The sequence below is a fragment of the Oryctolagus cuniculus genome, chromosome 13, assembly GCF_051225735.1.
Source record: "Oryctolagus cuniculus isolate XC-2025 breed Fujian yellow rabbit chromosome 13, ASM5122573v1, whole genome shotgun sequence".
In the NCBI taxonomy this organism is placed as follows: Eukaryota; Metazoa; Chordata; class Mammalia; order Lagomorpha; family Leporidae; genus Oryctolagus; species Oryctolagus cuniculus.
Window position 1 is genome coordinate 104,295,666 of NC_142879.1, and position 16,823 is coordinate 104,312,488.

General features: G+C 42.9%; 1 protein-coding gene and 1 non-coding gene across 3 annotated transcripts in view; both read right to left on the reverse strand.

The window, feature by feature from the left end:
• Positions 1-16,380, reverse strand: part of KIF5B (kinesin family member 5B) — a 44,994-nt gene extending 28,614 nt beyond the window's left edge. For both annotated transcript variants that reach the window (XM_051821684.3, XM_051821683.3), the window contains exons 1-3: positions 15,823-16,380; positions 9,228-9,315; positions 1,055-1,128 (exon numbers count right to left, since the gene is read on the reverse strand). In XM_051821684.3, the coding sequence (XP_051677644.1) occupies positions 1,055-1,128; positions 9,228-9,315; positions 15,823-15,948 (288 nt within the window). In that variant the 5' untranslated portion in view covers positions 15,949-16,380. The remainder of the gene's footprint in view (positions 1-1,054; positions 1,129-9,227; positions 9,316-15,822) is intronic.
• Positions 7,448-7,580, reverse strand: LOC127483627 (small nucleolar RNA SNORA9). The gene has a single exon (XR_007910065.1). It is a non-coding gene; the product is annotated as a small nucleolar RNA SNORA9 (small nucleolar RNA).
• Positions 16,381-16,823: the final 443 nt, after the last annotated feature.

Consider the following 16,823-nt stretch of genomic DNA (forward strand, 5'->3'; position numbering starts at 1 on the left):
CACAGGAGTGACCAAGTGATATTAATTATTTAATCACTAGATGTGGGTTATCCAGGCATGTAAAAAGAACATATCTGAAAAAGTTTGTTTCTTTCTATGTACATTTGCTATGTTCCTTTTACTTCAAACAAAATTCATGTAAATGCTAGAAATGTCCATATTCTCTGTGACTGTGACTATGAGCTACACTAAAATAAGCAAAAACTACTCTCAGATCAATGATAAAAGCAGATGTTCTGCAGCGGTGGCAGAAGGTCACAGGCTGTTTTCTAGAAGCCAAAGTAAGAGCAGGTCCCATCTATTATTAATACCACCACTGACAACTGTGGTGATGTTCTCAGCGAAGTGTGGCAGGTATTCAGGGGAGAGAAGCCAAGGAGAAGAGCAAAAGTAACCACTCTGAATAAAATCAACAATAGACACCCAAATTTTTCCATATTTAGAGGGTGATATAACATTCCTATTTAATTCCAAAATGTTCATATTTTGTGGTTACGTTAAACAACAAGACAAACCAATATATGTTCTCCAATATAGGCATCCCTTACTATTCAAACTCAAGAATTAGATTCCAATAATGATGTTATCATGTAGATTACTTGTATGAAAAAAAGCAATAAATAGCAAACAAAAATGCCAAGCATAGTAAAATAATTGCAAGAATAACAAATCAACATGTGCCGGTAAAACTATATGCAGGAGGTAGTATCCTGGCACTTGTGCAATGCTGGAATCCTATATGAGTGCCGGTTCAAGTCCTGGCTCTCTGCTTCAGGTCCAGCCCTTGGCTAACGTACCTGGCAAAGCAGAAGATGGCCAAGTATTTGGGCCCCAGCCACCCAGCTGGGAGACCTGGATGGAGTTCCAAGCTCCTGGCTTTGGCATGGCCCAGCTCTGGCTGTGGCAGACATTTGGGGAGTGACCCAGTGTACAGAAGATTTCTCTCTCTCTCTCTGTTGCCCCTTGTTACCCTCTGTTATTCTGCTTTCAAATAAATAAATCTTTAAAAAACAAAATATGCCAGTACATCCAAGTACAGATTATAAAATGTTACCTCCATTGTGTGTGTCTTCCCAGATGATGTTTGTCCATATGCAAATATTGTTCCATTGTATCCCTCAAGTACATCTATGAGACAGAGATTTTTATACTTTAGGGAATTTAATTCTTAAGTAAAAATTTCCCAAGAAATAACTTAAGAATTTTATAGGTAAATGTCACAATTATCCTGAGTTACTTAAAAAAATCTCAAAGCCCTCACACACACACAACCCTGTTCCTCATCCATGCACACTTAATTCTGCATAATACAATATTTGTGGGCAGAATGGTAATAGATTCACATTTTCTTTACACTAACATGAAAGAGTTCATCGAGTTTAGTATGTAAAGGATTCATGAAGACATTACAGGAAATAAATAATGTGTTCTTTTTATTTATTTATCTTCACAGGCAGAGTTAGACAGTGAGAGAGACAGAGAGAAAGGTCTTCCTTTTTCCGTTGGTTCACCCCCCCAAATGGCCGCCACGGCCGGCGCTGCGCCGATCTTAAGCCAGGAGTCAGGTGCCTCCTCCTGGTCTCCCATGTGGGTACAGGGGCCCAAGCACTTGGGCCATCCTCCACTGCCTTCCCGGGCCACAGCAGAGAGCTGGACTGGAAGAGGAGCAACCAGGACAGAACCGGCACCCAATCCGGGACTAGAACCCAGGGTACCGGTGCCATAGGCGGAGGATTAGCCTAGTGAGCCGCAGCGCTGGCCAATAATGTATTTTTTTTTTTTTTTTTAAGACAGGCAGAGTGGACAGTGAGAGAGAGAGACAGAGAGAAAGGTCTTCCTTTTGCCGCTGGTTCACCCTCCAATGGCTGCTGCGGCCGGCGCGCTGCGGCCAGTGCACCGCGCTGATCTGATGGCAGGAGCCAGGTGCTTCTCCTGGTCTCCCATGGGGTGCAGGGCCCAAGCACTTGAACCATCTTCCATTGCACTCCCGGCCATAGCAGAGAGCTGGCCTGGAAGAGGGGCAACCGGGACAGAATCCGTCGCCCTGACCAGGACTAGAACCTGGTGTGCCGGCGCTGCAAGGCGGAGGATTAGCCTAGTGAGCCGCGGCGCCGAACAATAATGCATTCTTAACACTAATTTTTAGTGATGACCCATCTAAGCAATTACTTTCTGTTGGGCTCAAATTACAAACAAATTAAATTGGGTTGGGTCAAGTTAGAAACAAATTAAATTTCAAGGTTATAATTAATAATCTCCTCTCTGTCTACATCTCAAATGTCATTACATCCATATTTCAAAGCTGTATGTCACATAAAAGAAAAATAGCTTCTGCCAATTTAACATACAGATATGAATTGGTTTTTAGAAATAAGACTTGTTAATGGGAGGTTAAACCTCACAAACCCACACCACTTTCATCCTTATTCCACCTACAAAAAGTGTAAAATGCTTAGTCTTACCTCAAAATCAATCAGATAGTTCCTACAAAACTAAAACAATACCTCTTCTGGCCCTTGTTGTGCCCCAATTTTTTAAAAGATGCTTAAAAAGAAAAAGACAGTGAGCAAACAGGGTAACCTTTTGGTTTCCAGTTTGGGGGAATCTTTTTTTTTAGTTTTAGGTGACAAAAAACAAAATATGCAAATGCAGTATTTTCTAGAAGAAGCCAGAGAAACTCCACTGGAAACAGCAGGTGAAAACAGTGAGGGGGAGGGGAGCCGGCGCTGTGGCGCAGCGGGCTAACGCTCTGGCCTGAAGCACCAGCATCCCATATGGGTGCCGGTGCAGCTCTGGCTGTTGTGGCCATTTAGGGAGTGAACCAGATGATGGAAGACCTCTCTGTAACTCTGCCTCTCAAATAAATCAATAAATAAATCTTTAAAATGATTAAGTCAATCATAAAGTCTAAGCATAAAATTAAAATTTTTGTTAGATTTTTAAAAGGTTTATTCACATTAAGACCCAATCATCCTGCTACTGCAATAGGTCCACTAAATAAATATTTGCTGAAAGGTCTCAAAGCGCTATTTGTGCTATGTGAAATTATATTGTATACAAAGGCTCCCATGTGACACCTGAAGCCTAACTTTAGAAGTCTGATATTTACAGAGATTTTGGAATATTCAACAAGGAAATGTTTACTGAGCATCCACTAAGACCTAGGCTCCGTTCTGGGTACAGGAAATACAACTATTAAGCTGATTTCTAGGTAAACCACCCATCAGTGCGGTTTCAACATTTTTATCCATTAGGAACATACAGACATCCTGTAGTATCCTAAAGGGACTGGTTTTAGAAACCTTCAGGATAAATTCCTTGGATATACTGGTCCCTTATAGAAGAGGGTACAGTATTTGATAGTCTAGACCCAATCTCTCACATACCTTTAATCTCTAGAGTATTTATAGTACTGAACACAATGTAAATATTATGTAAACAGCTACTATACTGTATTGTGTAGGGAATAATGAAAAGGAGGGGAAAAAAAAAAAAAAACACCTGGCTTGAAATTACTTCCTTTTCCCAGAAGCAACCATTAATTTTTGAATGTCTGTGGCCTTTGTTTTATTGCATTCCATGGATAATATTAAGAAAAAATGCCAAAGAAATCAAATTAAAAAAAAAACAAAAAAACAAAAAAAAACTACCTCTGCAGTATAGAACTAAATATTTTCTTAGTATTTTCAGTGTACAATCAATCGAATTCATGGGTGCAGAACGCTCAGAATCACTTTCCCCCATCTCCAAATTGTTTTCTATAATGATTTTATCCTTGTATTATAAAAAACTTTAATGTACAGAAAAACAATGCATTTTACAATGATCACTCCCATAAACACTAAGAGTCTACCACTAGCATTTCATTGTTTGTTTTAATCATCTATCCACCCCTGTATGCATTTATCTTTTAAAATGCCATTTCAAAGTAAACTGCAGACATCAATACACTTCAGTATACTTCCACCTAAACACTTACCCATAATATTAGTTAATATTACATTTTCCTGAAGTAAAATCTGTATAATGAAATGCATTGTCTTCAGTGAGTATCCTCCTCACATGGTTGCTCTTGGCTGGGGAAGTGGTCAGGTCCTACTCTGTGCATCCTTCAAGACCAGCTCAGGCTTCGCCGCTTCCTTTAACCCAGACAAACCTGGGTGGAAGTCTCGCTCTGTAGGTTGCCTGCACTCAATACTTAGTACCAAGTACTGTAACGGTGCATTTACCAGTCTGCCTTCGCCACCAGCCTGTGAACTCCTGGAGGTCAGGGCTGCTAGTACAGTGCCTGGTACCAGCAGGACTCAAATGCTTATGAAATGATCATTACCATCACTAACACAGCATCTTTCTAAGGCCTCCTTCCCCTTTTAAAATATACTTTGGTCTTTCTTTTGAGAGACAGATAGTGGACAACTATGAATAAACTTTACAGACAGGGGCAGGCGTTGTGGGCTAAGCCTCTGCTCCCGGTGCCTGCATCCCATTTGGGCACTCGTTCGAGACTTGGCTCCTCCATTTCCAATCCAGGTCTCTGCTATGGCCTGGGAAAGCAATGGAAGATGACCCAAGTGCTTGGCCCCTGCACCTGGGTGGGAGATCTGGAAGATGCTCCTGGCTTCAGATCAGCCCAGCTCTGGCCGATGTGGCCATTTAGGCAGTGAACCAGTAGATGGAAGACCTTTCTCTCTCTGCCTCTGCCTCTCTGTTAACTCTACCTTACAAACAGATAAAAAAAAAAAAAAAAAAAAAGTTGACACATAATATTGTTTGAGATCTTTCAAAGTACCAGGCTTCTGGCTAATGCAAGCATTCGGGCACTGAACCAGCAAATGGTCTGTCTCAGTCCCTGTGCCTTTCAAATATAAGGGGGGATGGTGGGGTAGGGATAGCGCAGCTTCCAAGTATTGTTCCTATTCCTAATGCAAGGTTCTACAAGGAGTCCCATTTTACAGATGAGGAAGCTGAGGCACAGAGAGGTTAAATAACTGGTCTACAGTTTCACAGCTAGTAAGATGGAACTGCGATACAAACCGAAAAGTCTTGGTGCCAGAGATACGCTCTTAACCAGTGAACTTACTATACAAGGATACTTCAAAAAGTTAGTAGAACAGACTCAGAAGATAAGTTTATTTTGGTGCAAAAAAATTTTGAGGAACAGCCATTTTGGGGCAACGACTTAAGTCACTGCTTGGGACACCCACACCCCTTTTCTGAGTGCCTAGTTCACATCCCAGCTACCACACTTCCAATCCAGCTTCCAATGCATACCCTGGGAGGCAACAAATGATGGTTCAGTACAGGGTCTCTGCCACCCATGCAGGAAACCCAGATGGAGTTCCAATCTCCTGGTTTCGTATTAGCTACTGCAAAATAGGGGTGTGAACTAGGCGGACACAGAGGCAACTCTGTCATGAGACCACTACATCGGCAGAGAGCATCTGGGTGAAGACAGGAGGGAAAAGGCACGTCGGGTGCTACTGTCCTGATATAAACTACAGAGCTGGCACAGAAGAGGAAAAAGACAATCGACAGAAACCTCCCATTTTAACACTTGCTGGAAATTTAATTTTGTACAGTGAAAACCATCTTAGACTGACCTTATCCCAAGCATACATCAGTTGATTGAATTAAAGAATGGTTGCTCTCCCAGAAGATGAAACAATGAGTAGCCAGCATCTACTGTGTGCTTAAATCCTCAGGTTACCTCCTATTTTGCAGAGTTAGAAACTTAGAAAGGCCAAGTAACTTGCCGAAAGTCAAACAGAGCCTAGACTTCACTCTAGATCTGCCTCATTCCAATGCCTTAACTATACTTAAAAGAAAGGAATTATTATCCTGAATTTGGTTCCAGACAGTAAAGTAGGAACATGTCAATGAAGGGCTGAAATTTTGAGAAAAGGAAGGGGAAACTAAATTCAACAAATGATGTCATCTTAGAATTATAAACAGTAATAAAACCAGAAGTAGTAGGATACATGGACCCAAGACACCAGGGTAATGATTATCTCAAAGAGTAAGAAAGGTAGGTATGAACCTGCAATACAGACTATGTAACGGAGGATATATGAAAGAGAGATAAAAATCACTAGAATAGGGTGTGGTGTTGTGGTGCAGCAGGTTAAGTCACCGCCTACAATGCCAGCATTCCACGTGGGTGACAGTTTGAGTCCCAGCTGCTCCATTTCCTATCCAGCTCCCTGATAATATGCCTCAGAGAGCAGTGGAAAATGGCCCAAGTGCTTGGTCCCCTGCATACACGTGGGAGACCAACAAGAACCTCCTTGCTCCTGGCTTTGGCCTGGCCCAGCTCTGGTCATTGCATTCATTTTGGGGAGTGAACCAGCGGACGGAAGATCTCTGTTTTTCCCTCCCTCTCTCCCTCTCTGTAACTCTGAATTTCAAACAAACAAACAAAAAATCTTTAAAAAACAAAAAAATTACATTCTTGGAATGAAAACTTTCACAGGTAAGTGTTAAAAAACAAACAAAATGGGGGCCGGCGCTGTGGCGCAGTGGGTTAACATCCTGGCCTGAAGTGCTGGCATCCCATATGGGCGCCTGTTCGAGACCCAGCTGCTCCACTTCTGATCCAGCTCTCCTCAATGGCCTGGGAAAACAGTAGAAGATGGCCCAAGTCCTTGGGCCCCTGCATCCATGTGGGAGACCTGGAGGGAGCTCCTGGCTTCAAATGGGGCAACTCCAGCCATTCGGCCCACTAGAGAGTGAACCATCGGATGGAAGACCTCTCTCTCTCTGCCTTTCCTTCTCTCTGTGTAACTCTTTCAAATAAATCTTGAAAACAACAACAACAAAAAAAAACAAAAAAGACAAACAGAATTAGGCAAACAAAAGATGAATAATTTGCAAATGACCCACTCATTTTCAAAAGGAGAAAAATTTATAGATTATGGGAACTACAGACAAGTAGAACAAAATTTCATAAGCAAAAAGTATGGCCTCATTTCCTGTTTGGCTAATCACTGAACCAACAGATAGAAGATCTGTCTGTGAGGGCTGGCACTGTGGCACAGGTGGTTAAGCTGCTGTTTTTGATGCCATCATCCCACATGGGTGCTGGTTCGTGTCCTGGCTTCTCTATTTCCAATCCAGTTCCTTGCTAATGGCCTGGAAAAAGCAACAGAAGAGGCCTAACTTCAGCCCCTGTCACCCATGTGTCAGACCTGGATGAAATTCCTGGCTCCTGGCTTTGGCCTGGCCTAGCCCTGTCTGTTGTGGCCATCTGGGGAGTGAATCAGAAGACAGAAGATCTCTGTCTTTCCCTTTCTTTAACTTTGATTTTCAAATAAATAAATAAATCTTTTTAAAAAAAAAACCTCTGTAACAAATAAATATTATACAAATACACACACACACACAGTTACCTTCTATTACTCCTTCATATCCTAACTCCTTCTAGAACCCTAATTCTTCCTTTTTCCCCCCCAATTGTCCGAAAGTTCTATAACCTTACACTGGATGGAGCAGGGCAAGGCCTCAAACCGTTTCAAAACTGTTCTGGCAAGCACTGCAGGAATGCACAGGGTCACAGCAGACCCAAGCATGCTGGAGGCTTGCTGGTGTATCCTTAATTCTTTTTCCCTTCTTTCTTTTGTACTTACCTGGCAAGACTCCAAACGGAGAAATTCAATCCTTCTGACAGCTAACCTCAAGAGGGCCCTCGGTGCTACCTGGTAACACTGCTCCACTACCCTAATCCAGCATTTCAACTCTTTTCCTAATTCTTCACACCCCCACTCTCAGTCACGCCTATGCTTCCTATATGCAGACAGTAAGTAACTAACATGGAGAGAACATCTACATTTTCCCTCCATCACAACTATAAAGCAACACATAAACTCTATTTACTCTCCTGTTACTGGGATGTGCTCCTCCTAATCCAAAGTCATACTTTTATATTAAATTCCAACTCCTCTAACTACTAAATGCCACAAGACAGATTTTGCCTCAATCTAAAAAGCATGTTTAAACATCTAGAGCTGTCAAAAAATGTGATAAATCATAAGTAGTTAGTTATTTAAATGTTAAGATCCCTCTGATAAAAGAAATTTTTATATTAACTATGCCCTGTCCAGCTCTGGAGTTCTATGGTTTTAGGAAATACAAAATTTAAAAAATCACAGTAAGGGGACCAGCACGGTGGCGTAGCAGGTAAAGCCACCGCTTGCAGTGCTGGCATCCCATATGGGTGCCGGTTCGAGTCCTGTCTGCTCCACTTCTGATCCAACTCTCTGCTATGACCTGGGAAAGCAGTAGAAGATAGCCCAAGTGCTTGAGCCCCTGCACCCACATGGGAGACCCAGAAGAAACTCCTGGCTCCAGATCAACACAGCTCCGGCCATTGTGGCCATCTGGGGAGTGAACCGGCAGATGGAAGACCTCTCTCTCGACCTCTCTCTCTCTCTCTGCCTCTACTTCTCTGTGTAACTCTTTCAAGTAAATAAATAAATCCTTAAAATAAATAAATAAGTAAATAATCACAGTAATTAAACAGTATTAACTGGAATGCTTCCTTCTCGAAACCTTTGGCACTCCCTACTAAATCCTGAAGAGACGTCTCTGCTAACCAGAAGGGAAGGAATGTGAAGGAATGAAGAGTGACAGACTGGCATTTGCTAACACTTTATAGAAGCCTGCCTAGCCGTTTTGTTTTCATTTTCACGCTCTTCTATTTCTACAACTGCTACCTTAGCAACTCTCCTAAGACTATTGAATAGACACATCATTTGAGAACAAGTGGGTAACATCATTCCTATAACGCCCTTCTCTAGGCTCCACATATAATTAAACCATGGATTCTGAGCAACATTTACTAGTATCTACCATTTAATCATCCAGACAACTTTGTACTGCAATTAGTTTAGAAGAAAGGTCCATGCCCCTGCACCTGCCTGGGAGACCTGGAGGAAGCTCCTGGCTCCAGCCTTTGGATTGGCACAGCTCCGGCCATTGATGGCCATCTGGAGAATGAACCAGCGGATGGAAGACACCTCTCTCTCTCTCTCTCTCCCCCTCCCTCTCTCCCTCCTTCCTCCCTCTCTCTCTCTCTGTGTAACTCTGACTTACAAATAAATAAATAAATCTCTCTTAAAAAAAAAAAAAAAAAAAGACGAAAGGGCCACGAAAACAAAAAGGTGACTACTGAGTAGGAAAGATCACAAACAAAATGTTACTTACTACTGAGACAACAGGTTAAGTATATTTACCTTTAACAATCTTCTTTGCACAGTCGTTATATACTTGCTCTTGAGATGTGCTTGACTGGAACACCCGATCAAATGCATAAGGCTTGGACTGCAAAACAAAAGACAAAGCGTTTCAGTCATATAATTAAAGGTGAGTAGGTATTTCTAAGCTCCCTTAAATATTCTATCTGATATTTAATCTTCAAAAATGTATAGCCAGTATCATCACTTCGTATCACTGAATCTTTTGAGTGCAAGTAACTTTTGAGGTCACCATGTACAAATCCAGCAGGATAAATTTCACAAGAATGTCTATTTTATTCTTTGATATATTCCCAGGGCCTACTGTAGTAAACTACAATGTGGTAGCCACTCAAGTAAGGCTGAATGCATTCTTTTTTAAATGACTGCCCAGTTTGTTAGGTGTTGAGACTCTACAAGGTGTCTTCAAATGTTCATGAAAACTATGTATTGTGAAAACACTATGCAAGAACTTCAAAATTTCCTTGCCAAAAAACTTTGTCATTTAATTCCATTTTCCATAAAGTTCCCTCAGATTTTTCAATACTAACATCATTTTAGCAGTAAAGAAACTAGCATCCTGAAAAAAAAAGTTGTTAATGATAAAATTAAATTATAATTCAGGCTTCCTTTTGCTATTTCATTGAGCTTTTCAGTTGATTTTGAGAAGTTTTCATTCTTCGATTTAATAAATATTACAGAACACAAGATGTCATTCTAGAATGACAAATTCACTATCTACTTTTGTGAAGCTAAGTAAAAACAGGGTAAAAATTAGACAATTAGATGACTAGAACTGACTCATGCAAATGAGTGTGAGTACATGAGAGGCACTGAGTCTAGGGGAGAGCAGAAAAGTATCAGGAAAACCCTTGGAGAAGGGATATTTAAGGAATATTTTAAAACTGAGTAAACAGCACCTAGCTCTCTGTCACTCTTCAATATTAGTCACGAGGAAGGGGGAATGTATGAGGGAAAGCAGTCCAGGCATTAGAAATAAGCAGCTTGAAGTTCCCAAGGCAGAAAAGAACTCCGAGCATTCAAGAAACCAAAGCAAGTTAAGTTTGAAGTACAAGGAGCTAGAATTAAATGCAAATGTCAACACAGTGAAAAAGACAGACAATATTTTATTTTGAAAATAGCTTTGACCTTATAAACCACCCCAGAAGGATCCTGGGGAATCCAAGGACTACTCTTAGACAACCACTGATAAGCATGAGGAGGAGTCAAGAGGCATAGAATGAAAAAAAATCAGGACACAGTTTCCATGTTAAGTCAAAAGAATTTCTAAGGAGGTCAAAACAAAACTGAAAAGTAACCAATGACAAAGGTCAGATTGGAATGGGCTGACAAAAGATTGGGAGGTAACCAAGTAGAAAAGAAAATGTGGCTATGAGTCCAAGGGAAAAAAGTTGTTATTTTTTTTTTAAGAAGGGCAAGGCCTGAGTAAATTTAAATGCTGGCAGGAGCAATCCAGTAATTTGAGAGAGGGTGAGCATCTGAAGAAAGCGAGAGGTAAGGGGTTCTGGGTACGTCTAAGAGTCTGCCTACTGTTTGGTTTTTTTCTAAAGGAAAGGAAGTTTATTACACCAAGCCTATTTTGGTTTTGGTGTCTCCCTAGGGTCCCTGTGTTGAAGGCTTGGTCCCCCAGGATGGTGTATTAGAAGATGCCAGTGCGTTACGTCATCGTCGCCTGTGGCTGTTCTCTCCAGAGGTTGCTTATAAATGGAGCAAGTCTGGTTCCCCTTTCTTTCTCTGCTTCCCATGTCCAGACGTAATCTGCTTGCTCCTGGGGTTGCTTATCCACCACGAGGTAATGCAGCCCAGGGACAACCTCAGGGAGCCAGCACTATGCAGCCTGGACTCCGACCCTACAGAACTGGGAGCTAAATAAACCTCTTTTCTTCATAAATGGCCTATAGTCAGGATTTCATTAGTAATGGAAAACTAAAACAGGACAAGCATAAAACAATCACGATCTCAGGGGGAAATAACCCTTGACATTATAGAATCCTTCCCACTCTTCAACGACAGTGTTTTTTTCAGAAACTGTAGCCCCCAGTCCTGTTCCCCAAAGCCTGGCAGCAGACAGACACTCACAATGGCACTCCAAAGCCATTCCCAATTTCCCTTCCCTTGCTACCTCGCGCTGCTGGGCTAGTCTCCTTGCAACCAGCGGTCACAAGACCCAGTTCTGGATAATAGGAAGTCTGTTGGGAGGTCTCTGAGAAAGAAGGGCGCTGTTTTCCTGATAAAAGAGACTATCTCAGCTGAAACTGCCCTTTCTCCTTGCTCGAGTGAATGTGGAGAGCTGTAGTGTTAACCCTGCAAACAAGACAAATAGGACAATGAAAAGTCAACGGCTTCCCCGGCTCCAGATGACTGGAGTATCACAGAATCAGGGCCTCTCTCTAGCTGTTTTGTTACGTGAGAAAACAGCTTTTTCTTTAAGTTCATAGTTATTTTCCCTTTGCAGCTGAATGCATTCCTGATGAATATACTGAAATGACCTCACTCTACCACCAATTTAAAACGTCATCAATGTCTGATTATTCTTTAGCTATGATATATGTACAAATATTCTTTTGCTAAGAAACTACCAGACATTAACAGTCAATTCAACAAGTGTGGCCAAAAAAAGATAATCTAGGGGCCAGTGCTGTGGCAAAGTGGGTTAATCCTCTGCCTGTGGCGCCAGCATCCCACATGGGTGCTGGTTCGAGTCCCGGCTGCTCCTCTTCTGATCCAGCTCTCTACTATGGCCTGAGAAAGCAATGGAAGATGGTCCACGTGCTTGGGCCCCTGCACCTGCATGGGAGACCCAGAAGAAGCTCCTGGCTCCTGGCTTTAAATCAACTCAGCTCTGGCCATTGTGGCCATTTGGGGAATGAACCAGTGGATGGAAGACCCTTCTCTCTGTCTCTCCCTCTCAATGTCTGTAACTTCCTCTCAAATGAATAAATAAAATCTTAAAAATATCAAGCAAACATTTCTTTAGCTACTATTTTAGATATTGTAGATGAACAATACAATTCTAGAAATAATACTGAAGACTGCAGGGCTCAAAAAGTCATACAGGATAAGGCTGGGTAGTACTAAGCTAACAATATCCAACATAGGTGATCAAGTAACATTAATTGAACTGAAATCAGTCTCTAGTGTTAAAGAACTCATAATCTCGCAGGGAAGTCGAGATCGCAAACAGCTTGAATAAACATTTAATAACAGGCATGCAAAAAATATCAAAGTAAAAGTTAAACAATGGTTGATTCTAATTTTGCTTACAAGAAACAATTTAGTCAATAGAAAATAGTAAAAGAATGAAGACAAGTGTCCCTCCAAAATAAGTCAAATAAAAAATCTTATTAAAACAAACATTTAAAGAACAGTAACACTAGTGAGTGTTGTCATACCTTAATTTTCACATCAGTAAAAAACAAAAAAAGTGCTTCCAAATCATATTTACAAAGACATGCCCGAAATAATGGGCAATGTGCCTCAAAAGTACTTTATGTAGCTGTTTACTCTAGCAACACCTCACAGAAAAAATGTAATCACCACACCCTTACTAAAATAAAATGAATGACAATGATTAAAAGATAACACACAAACATAAGCTGGAAGTGAGTGACTATTTTTAGAGGTTATATCATTGTTTAAAAAAGACTCTGTAAAACAAAAAAATTATCTCTAATAGCCTATCATCAAGGGACGTCTATATCTTTCAAGTAAACGAAAAACTCAGTATCTGGACAGCTTTGTTTTAAAAATCTGGCTCTTAGCCTTGAAATGTACATTATGCAGCCTTTAATTCTAAGTATCTTCAAAAACACTCCAAAGTTTCCGATTTCAATTTTACAAACGCCGAATCACATGCATTCACATCTGACTTAGGCTTCAAGGGAACAAACCAAACAGGAGTAAGTGTATCTGAACTGCAACCATACCTCAGATTTCCTAAGTGAAGGGATCCTGTTTGAGTCTGCACACAGCAGGCTGAACACCAAATTTGGTTATGAAGGACACCCTGCTGGCAGGGACAAGCCTTTGTCTGGAATTCTGGATTGTGATCTTTTCACACGGGACTGTAAGTTAAATTTTTCCTTCCTTATGCACTGGTTGCGGATACTATTCTACAGCTGTAAGGGTACAGACGATGGTTCCCTCTTCTCTTTCAATTTCATTCTTAATCAAGAGGGCACCCACACCAAATCCTCATTGACCTGACATGACAAATCATGTTTTGCTTTAGGCAAGGAAATGAGCAAGATGATCTGATTAGTTTTAGTCTCTTCTAGTATCAATGAACTACAGCAGCCTGTTTTTAGTTCTGCCAACCTCTATGGTACTCCATATAAGGATCAATGATATGCAAGGATACTTAATCAAATGAGCAAGTACTACTTTTATGATGCATAAATATACACATCAGTCATTTTTCTTCCTGACTTTTTTCTGGTATTTTTAGCAAGTTCACTTGAACCACATTACTGCTTCCTTTGTCCTCCCTGCCTTGTGGATAACAAATTTTCTAATTTAAAGCAAATATGTGAGTTATATTTGTACCATTTAAAATTTTTCATGATATTCATTTGCTTCATTTCAGTGTGATATTTTTAGCACTCACCAAACTTAATCAAAAGATGTGATATCCTGACTTAACAGGAACAAAGCTTGGACAAAATATTAAAAACTGAAATTAGAAGAGAATCAGAAATCTTAAAAATTACTTTCTCCAGGAGCACTGATAATTCAGTAACATCATAAGCTGAAATACTTTGAATTCTGACTTAACTAGAGGACTGTACAAAATTTTCTTCAATCATGTTTACAATAATTTAGTTTTAAATGCTTCATTGCAGCAATTCTCTCCCATTTAGTCTGAATCAGGATCAGAATTCAACAAAATGAACAAAACAAACCAAGAGATGATTTTCTTAATTTCACTCCTCCTAATTGCTCTTAATTCATTTACCAGACTTCTGTGCAATTAATGTAGTTATATACAAGAAACCAGTTCCTGAAAATAATGAACTAGACATGTCGCTTTATAATTTTTAAGGTTGTAATGTATTTTTGCTTACACTTTAAAACACCAGACTAAAATGCTCACCAGTTTACCTACAGAGTCACCAACTGTTGACTACTGAATCACAAACCAATCACCTACCCATTATTTTTCATTATCATTTCAACATACTTACAGTACTGAAGAAATTCTGAAAAACAGAATTCATACATTTACCTTTCCCAAAGGAAAACAACCTAAAATAAATGCATGGTTCCTGTGGTAATTACCTCTTCCTCTTTTAGCTCTCTTCACATTTTATGTCATATTTGAGCCATAACAGAAGGTTACCTTCTACCCCGATCTTAATACATTGTGAATCCTAAAGAACCTTAGTGATACTTGGAGATTTGTGTCAATACACACACAGAAATCGGGATCCGTAAGAGAAGCTTAACACAGCGTAAAAGGAAAAAGTGGTTTGTTGAGTCAACTGTAGATGAAGCTGAGTAACCACAAACACCCTGAAGAAACTAGTGGCCTCAAGTTTTGACAACTAATCCAGGCCTTGCAAGCTTCTACTGATTCCATGTAAAATACACCACGCTAAAGGAAAAAGGATTACTGTGCCTGACTTCTCCACCTCGCATGATGTCATTTATACCAGGAGTTTTTCTAGAGGACTTGCTAACAAAGAACCGGCCTAACATCTTTACCCAGAAGTACTTGGTAGCTGTTAATGACCTAACAACTCTTCGTCTTCAAGATGTGAACTTTGCAAACCTTCAGTTTAAACCCTGAAGAACTACAGTCCTGTCTGCTGGTCAATTTTATCTTTTTTAGAATCTTTCTTTTTAAATCACACACTGATATGAAGTAAACGCTTTTTTCCTAGTCTGTTACCCCCTGTTAAAAAGCACAGTGAGATTCTGGATCTTTCTCAGCACGTTATTTGACCCCATCGAACTCAGCTAGCTCTGTTACAAGATTAACCAAAACTGATCAGCGGCAGAGGAAAACCCACTGTTTCTCTGGACAGTCTTCAATTTGCCATTTGTAACTGTTAACGTGGTAAGTCATTCATTCCAAAGGCGGCTGGGCGATCGTTTGTAGGGCGGGTAAAACCCGCCACGGAGACAGTCAGCTGCAACACCTAGCTCTGCGTTTCTACAAACCTAGTACCTTCACGGCTTGCGGCACAAAAGGGCTGGCCGGCCCCACAGGTCACTTTGCAGCTGAACTTTTCAGACCGAAAAGTCGCGATCACCAAGCCCATCCCGAGTGACCGCACGCCCAAACTTAACACGCACCAAACCCGCTCCCCGCACGGCTGCTCCGGCGCCCCAGGTCGGGGAGTGTCCCCGACCGAGCCCGGGCGCCTCCCGTCTCCCAAAGCCGGGGTGGGGGCGGTCCTGGCACGCCGGCGGGGCGGCGCCGTCTCCCTGCCCTGGGTGCCCTGAACCCGCACGGCTGGGGTCACCAAGGCTCCGTCGCGGGGTCCGCACCCCCGCCACCTCCCTCTGCCCCCCGACCCGGCCGGGCCCCGGGGCTCAGGACGCGAGCTGGGGGCAGGGGTCCCTCACTCACCGCGATCAGGACCGTGTCTTCTCCCTGGAACTTGGCCACGTACTTGTCGCCGCGGTTCACCTCGGACTCGTTGAGCGGTCTGAAGCGACACATCACTTTGATGTTGCACTCGGCCGGGTCCGCCATGTTCCTGGAAGCCGGGGCCCGAGGCCGGGGGCCACTCCCCGCCGCTCAGTTCTGCAGGCAGCGGGGCGCAGCGGACGGTCTGGGGTCCCGAGGGCCGAGAGCGTCGGCAGCCGGCCGCGCCGGCACTTCCCCGGACAGGCGCGGCCGAGGAGCCGGCACTCGAAACGCCAGCGCCGGCAGCAGTCGCCCACAGGCTCACTTCCGATCCATCATGGCAGCCGCGGCCGCACCGGGGCAGAGTGTCCGCGGCTCCTCCCCGGCTGGCCTGCGCGGGCCGCGGGGGCTGCGGAGGCTTGGGAGAAGGGCGCAGGAGAGCGGCCCCGGTCTGCTTTCCTCGGGAACACCGGGCCGGGCCCACCAGGCTCCCCAATCGTCTGCCCGCTCGCCGGTGCGCCGGCAGCCGCCCGATCCCTGCTGAGGCCGCCGACGGGCGCCCGGGCGGTGGGATGGGCGGCGCGGGACCAGCACTGCGCAGGCGCGCTGAGCCCCGGCGGCCAATCAGCGCGCGCGCTGGGGGCCCGGGCTGCGCCGGGGGCGGCGCCGTCACCGCGGCGGGGTCGCGGAGTGAAGTTTTCCTGGAAGCTCCCGCGCTGCCGGGCTGCTGGACACCGGGGCCTTGCCGACCGCCGCTGAGTTCCCCAGAGCCATTTAGCTTTCTTTGGGAGACGAAGAAGTTGTTGGTAACTCCTTAAAGCTGTAGCTTGTTTCAATGAAATACCGGATTCCCCGAAAGGAGGAGTTCGCTTTCATTTTGGTCTGAGGAAAAGAAAAAAAAAAAATTCCCTGGCCCATTTTTTTTTTAAGAGCGCGTTGCCAGGAAGAAAGATTTGAAATGAAGGTGGGACTTGGCTCGCTGGTGGAAGCAGTTGCTCCCT